The following is a 21505-nucleotide window of genomic DNA, read 5'->3' as shown; positions in this document are numbered from 1 at the left end:
ACTCCAGTATGATCTCATGTTAACCTAACCGACAGTATCTTCAAAGACTCTATTTCCAAACAAGGTCATGTTCACAGGTCTTGGTCATTAAGACTTCAACATATAGTTTTGGGAGACAAAATTCGTTTATAAAACCTGATATTTGCCAAAATTCAAACACTCAAGTTTTCCTCCACAATTTTCTATGTCTGATTACCCTCCAAACTTTATTCTGTGTGTGCTTGTTTAAATAATCACAATTTTTAAAACTTAATTACCTACTTTAGCCTCATCCTAAGTAATATAATCCATAAAATCAAGTACAAATTTTATTACATTTTAAAGCATCAAAATAAATGTGTAACTTTAAACATTTTTTTAGTTATTCCTTATACCACTTAAAATAACCTTGCATGCCTCCACTGGGATATGTTCCACACATTGCCAAACACTGCTGAAACTAAAACTTACCCGCTGAGCAAGGATTAGTCAACCTTCTCAAACATGTCCAGCCCATAGTGATCTCATCTTCTTTTTAACGTTGACATAATTTAATACTAAATCATATACTATGCCATGTTTTCTAATTCTTTTATGAGTTATCCTCTTGTCAGTATCTTCTGGAAGATACTCATACCCATTGCCATCGAGTCAATTCCAACTCATAGAGACCCTATAGTACAGAGTAGAATTGCCCCATAGAGTTTCCAAGGAGCACCTAGTGAATTCAAACTGCCAGCCTTTTGGTTAGCAGCCATAGCACTTAACCACTACACCACCAGGGTTTCCTCTGGAGGATAGGGAACATATTTTATGCTTCTGAATACAATCCTGCCCATTGAGCATTCAACAAAATTAATCGTTGTTGTAGCTCATTAATTACTTATTGAATGATTAATTCCAAAACAAAAGCACTGGAATAGTCTGAGGACATATAATCGGATATGGGCAACTCTAAAAGTAGGTGGAAAGTAATGAAGAAAATAAGAGCAAGGACATAAATACTGAGCCATGAATGAGGCCAATAAAAAAATGCACACCATAAAAAAAATCTACACTTGTTATCATAGATGTTGTTGTTGTTAGGTGCTGTCGAGTCAGTTCTGATTCATAGCTACCCTATGTACAACAGAACGAAACACTACCCGGTCCTGAGCCATTTTCATAATCACTGTTATGCTTAAGCCCATTGTTGCAGCCACTTTGTCAATCCATCTTGTTGAGGGTCTTCGACTTTTTCATTGACCCTTTACTTGTTATCATTAGACTATAAAATCACCTTCAGGTTTTTTGGTAGACTATGTAAAAAAAGACATATGATCAATTATATAATATCAGTGTCCATAAGACTCTAATCAAAGCGGTTGCTTGGGAAAAGTCTAGCTCTTACTGATAATAAGATAAGATAAGGCTCTTTGGTTCTCTTAGAAAATGAAGTTCATTGTAGTGAACAATAGCCATCACTCCCTATCTCCCGCTACTGTCAGAAAAGACCTAAAATCCTTTGAAGCACCAAATCATAAACTTTCTTCAGCCTAAGGAAGATATGGACCATCAATTAAAGTAAACTTTGAGGGTGCACATCTGGAAAAGAAGATATTTTAGAATTATGAGCAGGAAGGAACAGCTTCACTACTTTTTAAACACTTATGACTGAATATATAATACTTGGTTTGAGGCGATAATGATTTCTAGACCATCAATCATATCAAATAACTAGAGAACTCTCTTCCAAAAGTTAATTGGAGATTGTTAATTAATCAACTTTTTTGATTTGTCCACAACTTTGCACCTTCTAATCAGCAATCAAAACTTTACTTGAGTTGAATTTTTCTTTTTCGTGAACTGGGACACTGACTTCTAAGCTTCTTTTGTTTCCTTTTTTAGGGCCAATGAGAGGAGAAGATACTTGCATGCAAGAGAGAAATGAGGTAAGCTGGCTTCCTCCTAGTAATGTTAATGTGTTTTCTGTGAAAAGTGAAGGTGGGGGTGGTGACTAGAGCTAATTGTCAGGAAAGGTTTCCTTTTCTCTGTGTCACAGGGTTTGGCTTCTAAGCTCAAGAGGTCTGGAATTTTCTTTGACCAGAGAAAGATCAGACCCTAGGAAAACTGGCTGTCACTGCCGAAATTCACAAGGGACAGATTTGTACCAGAAAGACAATTTAATAATTTATAGCGAGGAGCATAACTCAAATGGACTGAAATGTGTGGTTACCTGTCAGTGTATTTTCTTTTCAGTAGGGAAGCCAAGTCAGGTAACTAAATTAACAACAGATTGGAGCTGAATAAATATATGAAATCAGAATGAGGAAGGGAACTGCAAGGTCCAGCTTGTTTCATTTGATATACATCAGCCGGATGGGTACCCTCTCCTTTTGCCAGTCCTCACAAGCCTTCCCATCAATCAGCCCAAAATCTTAGTTTCCAATGCAGAAATCTTTTCTTTTCCATCTTGTGATGCCCTTGAAATTTATATTGAAGATGTCTGAGTGTTGCACATGGTTCCTTCTAGTTCTCTAATGCTACTAGTTTTATATGGACAGTGTGGTGCAGATTCAGGTTGCCCTCTTATAAGAATATTATCCATTTCCTTCTTTAATCAGTCTTATACATTAGTTAAGGAGCCCTGTGGCCTAATGGTTAAGCACTAGGGTACTAACTGAAAGGTTGGCAGTTTGAACCCACCAGTGGTTCCAGGGAGAAAAGACCTGGTGATCTGCTCCTACAAAGATTACAGCCTAAGAAACCCTATGGGGCAGTTCTACTCTGTCCTATAGGGTTGCTATGAGTTGGAATCGACTCTGTGGCACACGACAACATCCATGAGTCCAAATTTTACCCTTTAACCTAACCCACAGTAATTTCTTTTTCTCCTTTCCTATGCTTATTACTCAGAAGATTCTTTGTAGCTTTAAGCTCTGGGTTCTGAGTGCAGTTCTCTTATGTGCCACAAAGGTTTGTGCTGCTTTGTAAGCCTTCTCTCTCAGAAGTATTATCTGGTTTGGTTGAGACTACAGTCTCTAAATGTATTATCCTCCTTTATTTTCAGACTTGTGAAGACCCCATAGACATTGTACATAAAGATCAGAATCCTAGAATACTGGCGGGAGACTGTGTAAACAACATTGTTCATTTATTTATTCAAGTATTCTTTAAACATTCATTTATTCATTCATTTCCTCACATATTCATTCAACAAACGTTTATGAAAATGCCTTGTGTTGAACTATTTGAGAATACAGAGATGAGTCAGACATTATTTTTGCCCTCAATTTACACTGTAGTAGGGGATAAAAAATGTACAAAAATAACCAAAGTACACATTAAATTGTGAATCTTGAGGTGAGGAGGTTGAGGAACGGGCACTCCAGATGGAGGGAAGAGCTTAAGTAAAGGTAGTCCTACTGCTTTTATTTCTGACTTGTATTCTTGAGATTTCTTAACCTTTGCCCTTAGGTCTTGAAGAAGCTGCAGCTTTCTTGTTCAGAGGTAAACTCTCATCAGATTTTACTTGAAAATCCATCTTGCCACGGAGCCTACTGGAATCTAGTGAGACAGACAGGCATGTGGCCTATAGTCGAAGGAGAAAGGGTAGGGAGCAGTGAAGAAAGTTAGTATGCAGTCACTGAGTATGCGCATAGCCTGCCCTTTGAATTTCTCTGCACCAATGAAATAAACTAAAAAAAAGAAAAAAGAAATAACACTAAGGTGGCGTCATCTGCTCAAGGGACTTACCTTCTTTTCTGTCGAAGTCAAGTTTCTGTGGTGAGACACTGAACGTACTCAACTTCCTCTTTCAACAACAAATTTGTCAGTTATCAGCAGGATCCTTGCCACCCAGAGTTAGGCGTTTTTACCCCTAGCTCCCTGCAAAAGAACAAGAGTGCTAATCCTGGCTGAATTCCAAGGTAAGTTACAGTTTAGCACCTGGGAATTGGTGGTTCCATGTGGGAGGATTGGTGGGGACATGAAGATCCAAGATATCGGCTGTTGTGGGGTTGGTGTCTGAAATGAAAATGGTCTCTTGTTTCTCATCTCAGACTTTTTACAACAGGGGCAAATATAATTTCCCTTGAGTCTGACCAGATCCAAACTTAAGGTTAATGCCATCAGTCCCCACCATTAGACCAGTAGTATGGAGTCTGTGATACAGCTCCCTCTTTTCTGGGGGTTCTTTGTAGGGTGGGACCAGGGAAGATAACACAAAGTGTTTAGAAAAGAGTGTCCTCAATGAGACTCATTGGGACAACTTGGTATATTCGGTTAGAAAAAGAGGATTTTTTTTTTTACACATTTCAGGTAGATTAAACTTTGTGTTTGTGGAGGAGAAAAGGAAACATGAAAATGTTTGTGCTTTATCTTGGTTACCTGGAAAAGAAAAATGATATTTTACACTCAATTTCTGCTGTGTGTAGTTCATCTAGCCGTATAATAAACAAATGTTTTTATGTATCAGCTCCTTGCTTTGAAGAGTTTAGTTTTCAGTGATACAGAGACAGATGTTAAGTTCTTCCAGGAGAAACAGAATGAAAGCCAGAGCATAGATTTTTGGAGCTGAAAGGGCTCTTAAAAGATACAAATCCCTTACAATACAGATGGGGAAACTGAGAGCCAGTGCAGGGAAGACACTTAGGATCACATCATCCAGTTTGGGAGCCTGTGTCTACTGACTAAAGCATCCTTTCCCCTATAGCAGTCTGCATCTCCCAGAGAATAGTATAAATGTATTTATGTCCTGGCCGGTTTTTAGTTTAGAAAAGGAGAAAATATCTTGGATGACAAGCTCTATTGAAATTATTTCAGAGTCTGCTCAGAAGAGTTTTTTGATCCTTTGAAAGCTACTTTTTGATCCAAATCATCCCCACTAGACAGCAGAGTCAACAATAACAGCAAAAATGACACCTATCTTTTCAGTGATTATTGCTCTTATTAGTCTGAGTGCTTACATCTCTCTTGTTCGGAGCCAAGATGAATGAGTGAAAAAGAGACTGCTAGTTGGGGAGTCCCTGAAGGTGTACTGTGCCAAGCCAGTTGGCATCAGGATCAGTATGGATAGAATGATAACAGGTTTTGTTGTGCTTTGGGAGGGGAAGTAGCCTCAGTTCCAAGGATCCTGCAAGTAAAAATGTTTTTTTGGTTGTTCAAATGAATGCAGAGAGTTATTGCCTGTTTTACTAATTGGAAGTTTATTCCTCAGCAATTGTGACACAGTAAAATTATTCACTGCTGAAAGTAGGTGACATGCAAGTACGTTGTAGCAGAAAAAGACCTGAAGTATACTTAGAATTGAGTCATTAATTTGGGGTGATTGTCTTTGCAATGTCCCTGTTTAACATGGTTCCTTCTTTGGTCAAAGGGAGTTCTGTTTTGAGCTCAACTGGGAAAGTTGTTGAGTTCAAATTGTACAGACTGCTCATATCCTAGCAGTGGTGGATCATCGGATTCCAAATGAATGAGCATATTTCTGGGTCATTTGGGGCGTCTTCAGTGATCAGTAGTGTTTGAAGTGAGTCATTTGAGGTCTTCAGTGATCAGTAGTGTTTGAAGTAAGACATTTGAGGTCTTAAGAGGCAGGGCAGTTCTCTGTCATGGCTCTAGCAAAGAGGATTACCCATTGCCGTCAAGTCAATTCCAACTCATGGTGATCGCGTGTGTTATAGACTAGAACTGAGCTCCAAAGCGTTTTCTTGGCTGTAATCTTTATAGAAGCAGATCACCAGGCCTTTCTTCTGTGACACTGCTACGTGGGTTCAAACTGCCAACCTTTCTATTAATAGTCAAGCACAAACATTTTGTACCACCCAGGGACCTTTTAGCAAAGAGGATAGAGGCTGTCTGTTTTGGAACCACCCCTTCTAAGAGTTCTATCAGTCAGTGTAGTAGGTATGGCTGGCAAGGAATTAAGGTTCATTTAAACACTATTGGCCTAAAGGTCTGCTTATACGCCAGATAAGGATATTTTACAGGGAAATTTTCATCTAGTATCAGTTCACATGCATCAAAAGCAGAGTAATAAAGTAGACAGAAAAATAGACAGGATGTCAAGAAGTCTGTGTTCTATCTCAGTGACTCCCTGTGTGGCATTGGGCAAGTCACTTTATTTCTCCGGGTCTCGATCTTCTCACCTTTTATAAAAGGGGGGGCTTGGAATAGATGATATCTAATTTCATTATTAGAAATACAATGATTTGACTTTAGGCTGCTACATACCTCAGAAATGTTACGTATCACTAAGTCATGAATAATGGTGCCATTAGTAAGCAAATCTAGTTAGAGGGTACTTTCTGGAAATAGAATCCAAGTTTCCGGGGTAATCCAGTAACCTTTGCAAAGGACCATTATGTTTCTTCCAGATTATGTTATTACAAGAACTTTAACTTTTAGGCCACAGGCAAATGTTTTGTAAGTAATTTCCTTTTTGTTTTTCTTTTTCTCAAATGATAAAACACAGACAACAACCAAGGGAAAAATTTCCGAAATCTGATTTCCACTATGATATGTCTCTCAATTTTTATTTCTTAATCTTTTAAAACTAATGTTCCCTTTGAGAAATATAAAAATCTCACTAGAAGGTTATTGTGGACTTGCCTCACTAGGAACCAGGCCCTGGACCCCAAGAAAGACCTACCACATCACACTGAGATTTTTCAAGTACTGTGTGCTCAACAGCCAAGAAGATTTTATAGATCTGTGCACTCAGACATTTGTATTATAAGGATAATAATTACCTTTTGCTCTCCAGATAAATTTATTATGATAAAGAGTAAGTGTTTTTTTAAGTAACATATGTTTTTCACACTCCAACTTTAAGATTACTGCTCTAGACCTTCTATCCAGCTCACAACTATACTCTTTAGGGATTTTCTAAACCCAGAAAAGTACAGGATCTAACCAAAGTCCTCAGAGATCACTCTGTGTACATGTAAAGGGGAAATTCACTGACATTTATTGAATGTCTGTTGTGTACCAGACATGAAAATAGGTACTTTCACACACTTTTCCCATTTAATCTTCACAACAATCTATGTTTCAGGCACTAGTATCCTTATTTTATAGATGAAGAAACTGAAACTCAGAGATATGAAGTGAGTTGTTTCAGGCTAAAACCAAACCCACTGCCATCGAATCAATTCCGACTCATAGAGATCCTGTAGGACAGAGTATAAATGCACCATAGGGTTTACAAAGCTGTAATTTTTATGGAAGAAGACTGCCACGTCTTTCTCCTGCAGAGTGGCTGGTGGGTTTGAATCGCCAACCTTTCAGTTAGCAGCCGAGCACTTAACCACTGCACCATCAGGGCTCCTGTTTCAGGTTAGACAGCCAATAACTGAGTTAAGATATAACCCCATGTTTGCCCAAAGATTTTGACTTTTTCCACCAACAAATTACTGCACCAAATGCAAAAAATGATATCTAATTATGCCTCCTTCCTAAATGATGAAAAATTCAACTAAGATTAACACACGGAAGTTCAAATTCAAACTCTAATATGCTAGTTCATGGATGAACTAATTTCTTTAATTCATTTTAAAGATATATAATTTTTACTTTCTCTCATTTACAGAAAAAATGTCTAAACTTGTAGAATATAACCAAATCTCTGCATTTCTGATGTCAAGCAGTGTTATCTGGAGTTGATTTTAGTTAATTCAGGAAATAACAGTTTTCAATCCCAGCGGCTCTTCTTTAGCTCTAGTTGTGAGAGATTGAATAAAGGACACCAGGCTTATAGGATTCATACTGGCAGGGGCAATTCACGTGAGACTTTAGAGGTTAAAAAAGATAAAGGTAAGATAAGGCAAAGCAAAATTCCCAATGGCCTATAAAGGCTGTCCCCTGGAGAGTGGGAAGTTTCGTTATAAGCTCCCTTTCCCTATTTTATTTCTCCTTCTCCTCAAGATGACAATCCCACAGTTGTCCCTATCTTCAAAGAAAATAGGAGAGGTAAAGTCGATAAACATGCTCGCTTAGTGGTGTTAATACAGAGCTCTGGTGGCACAGTGGTTAAGAGCTCGGCTGCTAACCAAAAGGTTGGCAGTTCAAATCCACCAGCTGCTCCTTGGAAACCCTATGGGGCAGTTCTACTGTGTCCTATAGGGTTGCTATGAGTCGAAATTGATTCAACAGCAATGGGTTTGGTTTTCTGGGTTTTATTGAGAGGGTGGAGGTTTGTAGAGTCGGCACTAGGGAAAGAGCAGTCATCTTGATGCCAAAAGCTTAAATTCCATGCTCCTGTCCCTGTCACTTGCTAATTTTGCATCTTCAGGTGAATGAGATCACTTCTTTGAGCCCCAGTTTCCTCATCTGTAGAATGAGGATAATATCCCCTGACATGATTATTCACAATATATATTTTTAATAATTATTAACTGTGAATATTGGTGTAATAATGCTCTGTAAAATGTAAATTAGCAGATAGATTGAGGTGGTAGCTGTGTTAGCATTAAGGGTGGCAGTGGCAGTGCTGGTGGTATTAGTTAGGGGCAGGTATTGAGAGGGACAATGCCTATAAAGTCCTGGCAAGTTAGAGCTGGAAGGGAGTTTTAAAGATCATCCAGCTCAAATTGTCTTATTTTAATAATGAGAAAACTGAAATACACAAAAGGGAAAGGGCTTATTCAGGGCAACACAAAGTGTTAGTATTAGAAACCAAGTCTGTTGGCACCAAATCCATTATTTTTTTCCATATGTCCTACTGCTTTTGAGTCTTCCCCATCCCACAAAAAGGCTTGTCCTGTTCATCTCACTCCTGTTATAGATTGTTCCAGTACTTCTATCCACAGATCTATTATGGTTTGAGTTCATAAGCAAAGTTCCAAAAAGGTCCCTGCCTTTGATAGAACTCTACCCTAATACATGATGGGTAACTCAGAGTAGAGTTGCCCAGTGCAGGGAAAAGATGAGAGTTAAGATGGGATCTTATGAGAGGAATAAAATATTGATCTCTGAGATGGGCTTCAGGGAGAAAGGAGTTTGATACAGTTTTGGTCAGGAACATGCTTAGAGCCAGATGTTGAAAGTGAATCTTGTTAACTCACAGCTGGTGACTGATTTTCTGCTCTGTAATTATTAGATTAGAACTCTGTAGTAGTTATTCCCTTCAAGGTTTCGCTCCTGTCAGCAGACTCCTCTTTCAAAAGAAGAGGCATCACTCCCCACAGTGTGACCCTTGGAGTAGGCAGTGTGTACCCTGGACAGAGTGTCCTAAACTGGGGGAACCAAGAGGAATTTACTTCTGTAAGACTGATATTCTTAGGAATTCATCAGGAATTCTGCTGTAACGCTAGCTGAGTGGTTCACAACTACAGAGCTAGGGGCTGAAGTGTAGAACTGAGGATGTCACATTTTCACAAGTTATAATTTTGTCTGGCCCTTATTGCCTCTTTTCCCTTGGTTAGCTGAGTTGGTTATGCAACATCAGTGAAGTTAAGTCCTTAGGATTAATCCCTACATAGGCCAGTTAACATCAGTTGTTTTAATATGTTCAGCCTCATTCTAGAATTAGAGAGAGAGAGAGAGAAAGAAATTTAGGACATGGTCCCTGACTTCACAAGGTTTACAACCAAGTGTAGAGAGATTCACAAATAGTTAAACAATAAAAGAGTTGTAATAAGGCAGAATATTTGTTGAGTTAAAAATATTAACTGAATAACTACTATGTGCCAGGAACTCTTGCTATGTTCTGATATATTAGTTAGAAATAGAGACATAAATGCAAACATTTAATATAATGTAGTGAAAGTAGCGTTAAAGTAATCCGCATGGTGATATGGGTGCCCAGATAAGGGTTTTTATTACATAACTTTGGTAGCATGTTAGAGAATAGACTTTAAGAAGGTAATTCTCCAGGCAAGTAGATCATTTACTAAGTGTTTTAAAAATCCAGGTATGGGGAGATGACAAGATGGAAGCCTGATATAGGGGAGCCATAGCTAAGAGAGAATTTTGTGGTTGATTGGATTAAAGAGAAAGGGTCTAGGATTATTCTAAGGATTCTGGCTCTTGAACTGGATAGACAATGGTGGATAAGTAAAGTTCAGGGAGTATGATGAGTTTGTTGTTGTTAGTTGTCGTCTAGTAAATTTCAACTCAAGGTGACCTCATGTGTGCAGAGTAGAACTGCTCTGTAGGGTTTTCAAAGCTGTGATCTTTCAAAAGCAGAAGCAGATCTGTCTTCCAAGATGCCTCTGGGTGGGTTTGACCTGCCAACCTTTCGGCTAGTACTCCAGCACTTAACCATTTACACCACCAAGGGACTCCTAAGAAGAGTTTAGTTTTGAACATATTCATTGTGAAATGCTTTAGGCTGCTTTGGAGGCATTCAGAAGTCCTGGTGGTGCAGTGGTTAAGAGCTAGGCTGCTAACCAAAAGGTCAGAGTTCGAATCCACCAGCCACTCCTTGGAAACCCTGTGAGAGCCGTTCTACTCTGTCCTATAGGGTCGCTATGAGTTGGAATTGACTCAACAGCAATGGGTATTGGTTTGGAGACATTCAAATGGAAAATATCAGGTCGAAGTTGAACATATAGCTTTAATATCTGGAGAGAAGTCAGGTCTGGATATATACATGTGAGAGTCATCAGGATATGGGTGGTAATTGAATCCATGAAATTAGGTAACATTACTCAGGAAGAGTATGCTGAATAAGAAGAGAAGATACAAACCTAGAGAAAAATCAACATTTAAAGAATAAACAAAGCAAAAAGAAGCCACAGAATAGACTCAGAATGAATGCACAGATAGTAAAGAGGAGAACCAAGAAAGAATTGTGCTTTGGAAGCCAAGGGAGGAGAGTGTCAGAAAGTTTCCAAGGCAGCAGAGAAGTCCTGCATCATTTAGCAACATGATGGTCACATGTGACCTTTGCCAAAGCAGTTTCAGTGAGGTCATTGGGGATATTTATTCTATCTTGAAGGGCAGGGAAGAATGGATATAAAGTGAGGAAAAGGAAACAGTTGGTGTAAACAACTCTTGTGAAAATTTTATTTAAGAAAAGAAGGAAAGTGACAAAGAGTTAGAATAAAGTGCTAGAGAAGAATTATCTGGGAGGTTAGAGAGACTTGATGACATAGATATAGCTGAGAGTGGAGGAGAACATGATGATCTAGGAGTGAAAGGGAACAATTAATGAAAGAGAATCCTGAGGGAGATAAGAAGAGATGGGATTAAGAGTACAGGAATTCATCCTGAACTGAAAGGGCAGCTATGTTGGGAAGTAATAAGAATGCAACTGATTATATGTGTGTTGGGAGGGTGCAAGGGATGAAGTTGAGTTGCTTCTCATCCAATAACCTCAATTTTCTCTGTAAGGTAAGACGTGTCTGCTGAGAAAGGTCTGGGATGGGAGAGCAGGAAACAGGAGGAAGCTTTAGTAGAAATGTGCAGGTACAGAATAGCTACCATGGGAATAGAAGAAGATGCTAAGCAGAGGTTTGCAAAAAGAGGATGGGGCAAAAAATCTCTTAGGCTGGAAATCATAAATTTGTAGTTGTGCCAATCCAGAATACCTTCGTATTTTTACTAGTGTCTTCCAGCAGTTTAAGTAGTAGGAAAGAAAGAGGACTGTGGAATTGGTCTGAGGTTAGTGTTTTGCCAGGCTGGTGTAGCAGAAGAATGAGGTGCAAGGAAGCTGAGGATTCTTGTCTGAGAGTGGTCAATTTTAACAACTGTTTAATCTAAGCTGGTTAGGAGAGGAAGTGAGATGAAGGAGGTTTGTTGAGTTAGACTAGGAGAAATGGAGAAATCTAGAAATGTTAGGTCTCTAGGAGTGTATGGTACAAGTTAGTATGGTGCAGCTTACAGTGGAGCTCAGTAATCATAATGTTAGAGAAAGAAAACCATCTGAGACAACAGGAATTGATGAAGAGTACAAATTCGGAAAGTACTGGAAAAAGGAAGTACCACCTTCTCTAACTCAAAGTGCTCTTTCTCTCAGAATTTGATAGAGAAAAGAACATTGAATAAGAGGCCAACAAACCTGGCTTCTAGTTCTAATTCCACCATATCCTAACACTGTGACCTTGAACAAGGCACTGAATGTTTCCTGAATACATCTCTTTATCAACTAAAAATATGGTAGGGGTATTACTGGTACCTGTCCTGTTTACCTCACAGGGATGAAGCTGTGCTAACATGAGGGGTTCTCATCACTTTCTACACCATTTCCTCAGTTCTTAGCATGCACTGATGGTGTTTTTGGATATTTTAAAAATTCTCCCACCAGACCAGAAGCTTGTCAGGGACAAAGACCATGGCTTATGAGTCTATATTCTCCACAGAACCTACTACAGGGCTCATAGTACAGGACTTATTAAATATATGTTGATTGAATGATGGCCTCCAAGGCAGTCAGGATTTCAAAAAATCAATGGAAAAAAGCAAATTGACAGGTTTATTTTTCCCTTTTTGTTTACTTTATAGGCATAGACAGCTTTGGGAACTACATATGCAGCCTTCTTACCCCCATTTCAGTTCCCACACATGGGTGGGTATGAAATCATTTGCTGATTATATTATGTAGGTATAACCCTTTGCAGGACCACAACCAATAAAATTGAAAAATTGAGATGCCTTTGAAAGCAGATCACAAAGACTCCTCTCTTCCTGAGCTCCAGATAATAGTGTTGATAATACTCTGAGAACTTAGGTTATGCTTGTTTCTATCCACAGGATATGTCTGACCACCTGTGATTTCTAACCGCACTGCTTTGTTCTTCTCTCAGGTCTTTCCAGGCGTTATCCTTCTGAGTTGAAAAGGGAAGGCACAGGGAATATTGATGCTAATAGCCCAGATCAGAAGGCAGAATTTCAAGGAAACAGCTGGCAGCAGAAATGTATTAGTTGAGATATCACAGCTTGCATTTTTGCTTTAATGCTTTTTAAAAAGGGCTTTGAACCATTGTGATACAATTCAATCCAATTATACAAATATTTTTGAGTCCTTACTAGCTAGCAGGCTAGGTCATGGCTATATGATGATGAACAAATCAGATGTTATGACATTGGTGTCTTGTTATGACACTAATGAAGCTATTAACAGAGTAGGTGAGATAACCAATAAACATGTAAACAAGCATCTATATTACAAATGTAGATGCTACAAAGGGAAAGAATAGAGTATGAGAATAGGTAATTACCTATAGAATCACCTAGTTAGAATTGGCAGGAAAGGTCTCTCTGATCATAAACTGAGTTTAAAATGAGTCAGAAATGTGCATATCTGGAGGAATAGAATTCTAGACAAAGGGAACAACATATGCAGAGGCCTGTCTTAGTTATCTAGTGCTGCTATAACATAAATACCACAAGCGGATGGCTTTAACAAATAGAAATTTATTGTATCACAGTTTAGAAGGCTGGAAGTCTGAATTTAGAGTGCTGGCTTATGGGGAAGTCTTTCTTTTCCTGTTGGATCTGGAAGAACATCCATGTCAATCAGGACAGCCTCTACTCAGCTCTTTCCACTGGCAGGCCTCTCTCTGACCCTTGGCCCCAAGGCCCAGCCTCTTGTCCTTCTTGGGGAAGTGTTACAAAGCTCTTTAGCTCCGCTGATAAGTGCCCAGAGGCACCCCACTCTTCCAGGAAGCCTCCTGCCTGAAGGCACTCTGTCGCTCTGTGGGTCGGCTCCCACGCTGTCTCATGCCGGTCTCCTGATTCTGCTGCTGCCATTTCTGTGGCTGCTTCTCACTGTCTTCAGTGTTACAACTCTCTCTCTGTCTCTTGGTTATAGAAGGTTCTTAACACAAAAGATACTCTCCACTCCCGTCTCTTCTTCTTGGTGATATTAAGGTCCCTATCTCTTCTTGCTTCTCTCACGTTTTACCTCTTGTAAGATAAAAGGTGTGACTCAAGTAAGCTGTGACTTGAATAAGGGTGGTGACTGGGATAAGGATGTTGACTTGAGTCACACCCTCTAGTAATGCAGACTCAAGATACAGCCCACTCTAATCTTGCCTCATTAACATAATGGACAACTCACTCCCAAATGGGACCATAACCACAGGCATAAAGGCTAGGATTTACAACATATTGCAAAATGGAGGATAATTACATCAGATCACAAAATGGAGGACAAACACACAATACTGTAAATTATGATCTAGCCAAGTTGACACATGCTTTGGAGGGACACAATTCAATCTATAACAAGGTATTTGTGAGGAAAAACACTTGGCTTGTTATAGAAACTGAAAGCATCTCAGTTTAGCTGAGAATGAGGAAAAGAACAACATAACCTTTAGGCCATGGTGAGAAGTTTCCTCATCTATACTATAAAGGCAATAATAATACTTACCTCTTAGGGTAGTTGTGAGAATTAAACTAGATAATGCACGGGAAAGCTCCCATTGCAAATTTGGGGATACATAATCCAAAAAAAAACAAAAAAAAAACAAAAAAAAAAAGTTGATTCTGAGTCATAGTAACCCTATAGGATAGAGTAGAACTGCTCCATAGTGTTTCCAAGGAGCGGCTGGTGGATTTGAACTGCCAACCTTTTGGTTATCAGCTGAACTCTTAACCACTGTGCCACCAGGGGATACAGAATAGATAGTCACAAAATGATAATTATTCCCTACTTTTCCAACTTGAGTACCCTCTACCCCCTCACTCTGGCCCTAAGTTATACAGATATGCAAAAGATTACTGTATGGTTCTTTAGGGCATACAACACATGATAGGCCAAGTGGGGGGGAGGACTGAACATAAGAGAAATAGTAGTTTATAACATCAGCCCTCTTTCACCACTTGGAGTTTTGTTCTTTTATCACATCTCTATTTCCTGGAGCCCTGATGGCACAATGGTTAAGTGCTTGGCTGCTAAACTACAGGTTGGTGGTTTGAACCCACCCAGAGGCCCTGTGGGAGAAAGACATGGTGATTACTTCTGTAAAGATTATAGCTGAGAAAACCCTATGGGGCAGTTCCACTCTGGCACATACAGTCACTATGAGTCAGAATTTACTTAACGGCACCCAACAACAACAAAAAATCTCCTGGAGCAGGACTGAAAATGAAGTAGGAAGCTACTCTGCTACTTATGAGGAGAAACTAAAACCAGACCACTCTTGTTTTTGTAATTGTGAAAAACAAAACAAACACAAAACAATAACAACAACAACAAAAACTCTTATCCCACTTGAGAAACAAACTCACTGCTTTACTTCTTCCATTTCTAGCTCTAAGTGCAATAAACATTCCCATGATATGGATATAAGGTATGTTTGTAAAACTTGTTTTGTATAGGAAAACGAATGGTGGGGAGCAGGGCGGGTATGAAGATTAAGCACCTTGCCCTCACTTTTGAAGTCCCAGATCTTCCATTTAATAGATGTGTGGCTTTAATAAACTCTTCTCTCTGGGCCTTGATTTTTCTACCTGTTTCATGAAGGGGTTGAATCAGATTATTTCCAAGGGTTCTTATCAGAGAATTAAAGTAAAACAATAAGTCTTTTGATTATTTGTTATTCTTACCTGTAGGCAGCCTATGCAACTCCATGGTCAGACCTTGGAAAGCCCTAAAGATTACCGTATACTACCCATATCCCACAAACAATACATAATAAAAACCATACTAAAGCAGAGAGTATGATTAAGAAAGTCCAAAAAAAGATTTTCTCGTAATGATAACTAATTAACAAAAGACAAGCATTATATGTTAATTGTTTCCAAAAAATAGTTTTGGTGGTCTTGTTTTGCTGATGCCCTAAACAATGTTCGTTGTGACCGTTGGATAATCCTGACATACCCATGGCACCACACCAGCACAGAATTACTTTTAAAGGGAGAATTGGTCTTTTCCCCTCCAGGTTACATAAGGAAGGATATCCCAGTTCAGCTTCTGAATGAATCCATATGCTACAGAAGTTTTTCAGGTAAATGTGGAATGGTACCAAAGACAAAGGAGAGAGACAAAGTGCATGAGAACCTCAGAGTCACCAGCTACTGTGACAGAATAATAGGGAAACCACATTCCCAAGCCCTAAAAATCAGCTAGGACACTGGCATGCTGGCTCGAGGAGGCAAGGCCATTTTCCAAGTGTTGGGGAACCAAGGCAGGAAGATAAGACACAATGAGTGAGGTGACAGACAAAGAAGAGGCAAGGTGACCTAGTTGAATTTCTACCACTGAAATTGAGGATGAGTGGGCAGTATTCACTCTGGCCAGGCCTGAGGCAAGACAAATTTGGAGGTAAAGGAAATAGACTCAAATGCCAGAGATGATATACACACCCTTTTGAATGTGGCAGAAACAACAGACTGAATATTTCAGGACACCCTTGCCCCCAAGAACAATTTAGAAAATCTGGGAGGGCACTTGGAGGGCAATTCCATGGCTCCATAACTGACTCATTGGGTGACCTTGGACCAGTAGTACAGTTTCCATGAACCTCTGCTTCCACATTTGTAAACAGGTCTCTTCTAATTCTAATATCCTATATCTCTGTAAGTATAAAATGAAGAGCTGATGGTTAGCTAAATAACTAGTTAATCATTATACTCTTTTGTTTTTTCCTTTGTTTTGGGCAGGTATCATAACGCCGTGGTTTACCTTGATGAATATACTGAAATATTCAAGATGAATAGCAACAGCACCAGCAATGCTGAAACTGGCTGCATTTCCCTTAATGTGACATTTCAGTACTCGCTCTATGCAACCACCTATATCCTCATATTCATCCCCGGTCTTCTGGCTAACAGTGTGGCCTTGTGGGTTCTATGCCGCTTCATCAGCAAGAAAAATAAAGCCATCATTTTCATGATCAATCTCTCTGTGGCTGACCTTGCTCATGTGCTGTCCTTACCCCTCCGGATTTACTATTACATCAGCCACCACTGGCCTTTCCAGAGAGCCCTTTGCCTGCTGTGCTTCTACCTGAAATATCTCAACATGTATGCCAGCATTTGCTTCCTGACGTGCATCAGCCTTCAGAGGTGCTTCTTTCTCCTCAAGCCCTTCAAGGCCAGAGACTGGAAGCGTAGGTATGATGTGGGCATCAGTGCTGCTATATGGATTGTTGTGGGTACTGCTTGTTTGCCATTTCCTATCCTGAGAAATTCAGGCTTGGCCAACAAAACCGAGTCCTGCTTTGCTGATCTGGGTTACAAGCAAATGAATGCAGTGGCTTTGGTCGGGATGATTACAGTTGCTGAGCTGACAGGATTTGTGATCCCAGTGGTCATCATCGCATGGTGTACCTGGAAAACAACTACATCCCTGAGACAGCCACCAAAGGCTTTCCAAGGAGTCAGTGAGAGGCAGAAAGCACTGCGGATGGTTTTCATGTGTGCTGCAGTCTTCTTCATCTGCTTCACTCCGTATCATATTAACTTTATTTTTTACACCATGGTAAAGGAAAGCATCATTAGCAGTTGTCTCATTGTCCGAAGCACACTGTATTTCCATCCTTTTAGTCTGTGTCTTGCAAGTCTCTGCTGCCTCTTGGATCCTATTCTCTATTACTTCATGGCCTCAGAGTTTCGTGATCAACTATCCCGCCATAGCAGCTCTGTGACCCGTTCCCGCCTCATGAGCAGGGAGAGTGGTTCATCAATGATTAGCTAAAAATAAAGTAATTCCTCAGTTATGACTTTGTTTACCCACATTCCTTGACTTGTTCCAAAGGACAGAATGACTAGTCAGACAACTTCTTTAATTGAACTTTGGGAAATAACAGAAATAGGTGTTTTCTTGTGTGATAGTTGTGGTCACAAGGGTGTGATCGTGAAAACAGAGTGTGGAAAATGTGAGACAGGAAGGGAATATGGGATTTGCTTGTTTCCTCTTTCGAAATTCAAGGCATTTTATTATTTAAGAGACCGTGATCAAATTTTTACAAATGTTTCCAATTAAATAGAGATGGGATATTTTATTTTGAGCATTTTTCAGTAAATGTTGTTGTTAATAAAATACAATAAATACATGAATCTTTTCCAACATGTAAAAGTAAGTAAATCTCTCTTTTATATGAAGACATTTCTGAATGAGAGTAAAAATCTATAGTATTTCTAAGAGATAAATGCACCAGCAGGGAGGAGTAAAGCGTTGAGGCAAATGTGTGCATGAAGTTCAAGACCTCAAACCTGTTACTGAAGAAAGGGTATGAGAATTTATTCATTCATTTAAAACGCATTGGATGTCTAATGTGTTCTGAGTTACCACGGTTTTAGGTAATTTCTCATATAGCATCTCATTTGGCCCCCCTAATAAACTTGTGGAGGTTTCCATTATAAATGAATAAGTGAAACCTCAGAAAGTTTAAGCAACTTGACTTGGAATAAACAATGGTGAGCCAAAATTTGTCCAGTATACACTGAATCTGCTTAAATTGTTTCCTCTTTTTGTGTTGTTACATTTACTAGATCAATTCTAAACTTTACTTGAATGGTGAAGACACATATTAAAGCTAGGTCACATAAAACCAAGACCATTTCAGCACAATTTGCCTGGGATTATCTGAAAAGGCTGTGGGCTATTATCGTGTCAGGCTCAATTTTCAAGGTATTACATGATAATTAGTTGGGATGTCCTAGTACAGACTCAATCTATAGAGTGCTGATGATATGGGTTATAACAGCCTGAAATAGCTTATTATTTCTTACAAAGTATAATTTAAGGCTTAATGCATGATATACAAGCCCTATAAATGGATGAAAAAAAAGAAAATTGGAAAGCTGAGAGATGAACATTTTGTAAAATTTAGATTTTTTTTGGGGGGGGGAAGCTAGCCATACTCTTTAAGGTTTACTATATCTGTGCTTATTAAAAAATCCTTCTGGAAATTTTATTATCATCATTTTTTACAAAGATTATGGCCATTGTTTCAGAGCCATAAGGAGAATTTGAATATAAGTGATCCTCAGCTTCTGAGGTTGGCATTTATGAAGCTCAGTCCATTACTCTTCATCTTTTATGCCTGCAATTTAAAGAGCATAGATACTGGTGTGCAGTAAGGAGAAAGGAAGTAGTGGTACTCAGAATACCCATTTGAGTAGACTGGCTATGGACTAGGAAGAGAGACAAATGAAAAAAGAAGGAGAAAAAAAATAAGAAGATTTCTGGTAAGGGAAAAGGTTCCGTAACTATAAAATAACAAAACTGGTTTTCTTGTGCTTTCTTTATTAACCTGGATCTGAAGGAAATGTCTAAAAAAGGTTTTCAGACGTGCTTGGAATTAATGGCAGCATTGACAGAATGACTGTGTAGACAATCCCACCCTAAGGAGATGACTTTGAAAGAGACCAGTTTGGAACTACGTATCCTGCTGCTATGTTTGTGGAGAAAAGTAGCCTCAGTTCTCGATAGTCACACTCATACGCCCTTTTTTCAAGGGATTGGCAAGAAGTAGGGCATCAAGCACATGATTTGTGGATTAACTGGCAAATTAAATTATGTGCCTTTCACTTTGAAGGAGTCCTGGTGGTGCAGCGGTTAAAGTACTCGGCTGTTAACCAAAAGGTCAGGGGTTGGAACCCACCAGACACTCTGTGGAAGAACGATGTGGCAGTCTCCTTCCATAAATATTTACAGCCTTGGAAACCCTATGGGGCAGTTCTACGCTGTACTATAGGGTCGCTGTGAGTTGGAATCCACTCAACAGCAGTGGGGCTTGGCTTTAGGCATTCACTTTGGCCATCAATAAACCAGAATCTTTGGGTTTTTTTTCTTACATCTGTTAAAAATAAAATTTCCACAAGATTAAATTCGTGTACAAACTCATAAACTTTATTTGCAGTTCATGAGTTGGGGTAGGGGGTTCTGGTCTGGAAGTCAGACTAGATCTCTGAAGAGTGGTACAAAGTGGAAGGGTTTTGCAGGCACAGACAGTATAGGAAGTTATAGTGGGCAAATTTCAGATTGGCTATTGGGCATTTTCTTTCTTTATTTGGGATTAAGTGTTAATTTTGAACTAGGTTAAACTGAACAGGCGAGTCCTGATTGGTTAGCTTGGGTTTCCTTTTCTGGGAGAGTCGATTGACTTGGGTATTGGCTTTTGGGAAGGTTAGGCATTATAAGCTAAGTTTTGGTTTGCTGATGTGACTCCATCTCTTGGGCCTGAAATAGTCAGGTTAACGATTGTAAATCCCTAATATGGTGAGAAAGAAAAGGATAAAAACATTCAAGCAAGAAATGGGTTAGTTCTTGAATTTTAAAGGCTGGACTGCCTTACTTAATGCCGGGGAGGGGGGCGGGGCAGAAATGATAATACTTGGACTGATGAGATTGCAGCCCAAGAAATGAGTGAAACTGCTTTAAAGTATGACAATGAACAAAAATTTGAACAGTCATCCCTATGCTTACTACAGGAACGTAATGTGAAACAAAGAGGACAGAAAACCATATATCCTTGAATCAGTTTTTCAAAAAGTCACTAAAAAACCCTCAAGTTGCCCCCAAATCTTTCAAAGACACCTGTCAAAATCCATCTAGAAAACTTTCAGAATCCCACAGCTCTGATGAAAGACTTTTTCACCTTCTAGTGGTTTTGGTAAAAATGGGAAGGAATTTTGCGGAATATAATAACTTTATACATAATTTATATGACAAAGGCAGTTTATGTGCGATTGGATATGCTGTTTACCTTTAAAAAGCTTTATATACTAGCGCAGAATATAGGTATAGCATTTATCATTGATTTAATAGATTATTCTTATGGAGTATGTAATCATTTCTATAAAAATATTGAGCATCAGACTTGTTTAAAAATAAAACCCTTTATTGTAAAATTGCTTCTATGAGAAAATCAGTGTCTCCTGTTAAAATTAAACAACCCCCAGAAGCCTAGACAACACTCTAAGACTTCTGGGTGTCTTATCATTAACTGTATCTCTGCAAACAGACCTCATTAATCCCTCAGGAATGTCCCTTCTTGTTTCCCCAAGGACCTTGCTCACACTGAAGTAATAGTAGATGTTTAACTTAAATGTTTCTTTTTTCTAAGACCCGTATCTCTAGGATTTTATGTTTTCTATGTGATTTGTTCTTCTACATTACTGTATAACCTTCAAAGAACCAACTGTGTATTCTTTCTTTTATCATAAAATTGTAAAAGGCATATAAACAAAAAACCACTTTGCAATAGTCCCAACACTTTCTCTAAAACTGACTACCTGTTTGCAAATGTCTCTTTCTCTCTCACTCTTAATAAATAGTTGATCTCTTTAATTGTCAAAGTCTTATTCCTTTTTAATACTCTTTATATCTTTTTGTATATTTTCCAGGAATATAACCCACCATAAAAGTAAGATTGCTGCTTGTAAATGAAAATTTTAAACCACATTCCTGTAGGTTTAATTTACTTTTCAATAGTAAGTATTATGGGTGGCATATTAACTATCTAGAGTTAATACTGTGTTTTTAAGTACATTATGACTGCAATATGTGATTCCAAGTACAAGCATACTACTATCCTCCAAGACCCTGAGTTTATTAACCTCCAGAAGTCCCAAATTTACTAGCATTGAATAATTAACATACTTTGGAGCCCTAGTGTTTTACTGATAAACCACAATTTTGCTTCGGGAA

The 21505-nt window shown here is 38.9% G+C and overlaps 1 protein-coding gene across 3 annotated transcripts; it reads left to right on the top strand.

The window, feature by feature from the left end:
- The first annotated feature begins 3713 nt into the window (after nucleotides 1-3713).
- P2RY10 (P2Y receptor family member 10) lies at nucleotides 3714-21209 on the top strand. 3 transcript variants are annotated; one of them, XM_023733612.1, is made up of 4 exons: nucleotides 3714-3887; nucleotides 15159-15197; nucleotides 15789-15854; nucleotides 16510-21209. In XM_023733612.1, the coding sequence occupies exons 3-4, from the start codon at nucleotides 15835-15837 to the stop codon at nucleotides 17543-17545; spliced, it is 1056 nt and encodes a 351-aa protein (XP_023589380.1). In that variant the 5' UTR covers nucleotides 3714-3887; nucleotides 15159-15197; nucleotides 15789-15834; the 3' UTR covers nucleotides 17546-21209. The 3 variants fall into 3 exon arrangements, with proteins under 3 accessions (XP_023589380.1, XP_023589379.1, XP_004378947.1); XM_023733611.1 differs by lacking the exon at nucleotides 15159-15197 and having other exon boundaries at nucleotides 3715-3887; XM_004378890.2 differs by lacking the exons at nucleotides 15159-15197; nucleotides 15789-15854 and having other exon boundaries at nucleotides 3731-3887.
- The last annotated feature ends 296 nt before the right edge of the window (nucleotides 21210-21505 follow it).

The sequence above is a fragment of the Trichechus manatus genome, unplaced genomic scaffold, assembly GCF_000243295.1.
Source record: "Trichechus manatus latirostris isolate Lorelei unplaced genomic scaffold, TriManLat1.0 scaffold00060, whole genome shotgun sequence".
Classification (NCBI taxonomy): Eukaryota; Metazoa; Chordata; class Mammalia; order Sirenia; family Trichechidae; genus Trichechus; species Trichechus manatus.
Note: the sequence above shows the minus strand (reverse complement) of the source record. Positions and strands in the feature narration are given on the sequence as shown.

What these genes read in the sequence shown, in the direction of transcription:
- P2RY10 (XM_023733612.1), top strand. Translation starts at nt 15,835, where the DNA reads ATGCTACAGAAGTTTTTCAG. An exon ending in ATGCTACAGAAGTTTTTCAG is followed by an intron (nt 15,855 to 16,509) that starts GTAAATGTGGAA and finishes TGTTTTGGGCAG; the next exon opens with GTATCATAACGCCGTGGTTT.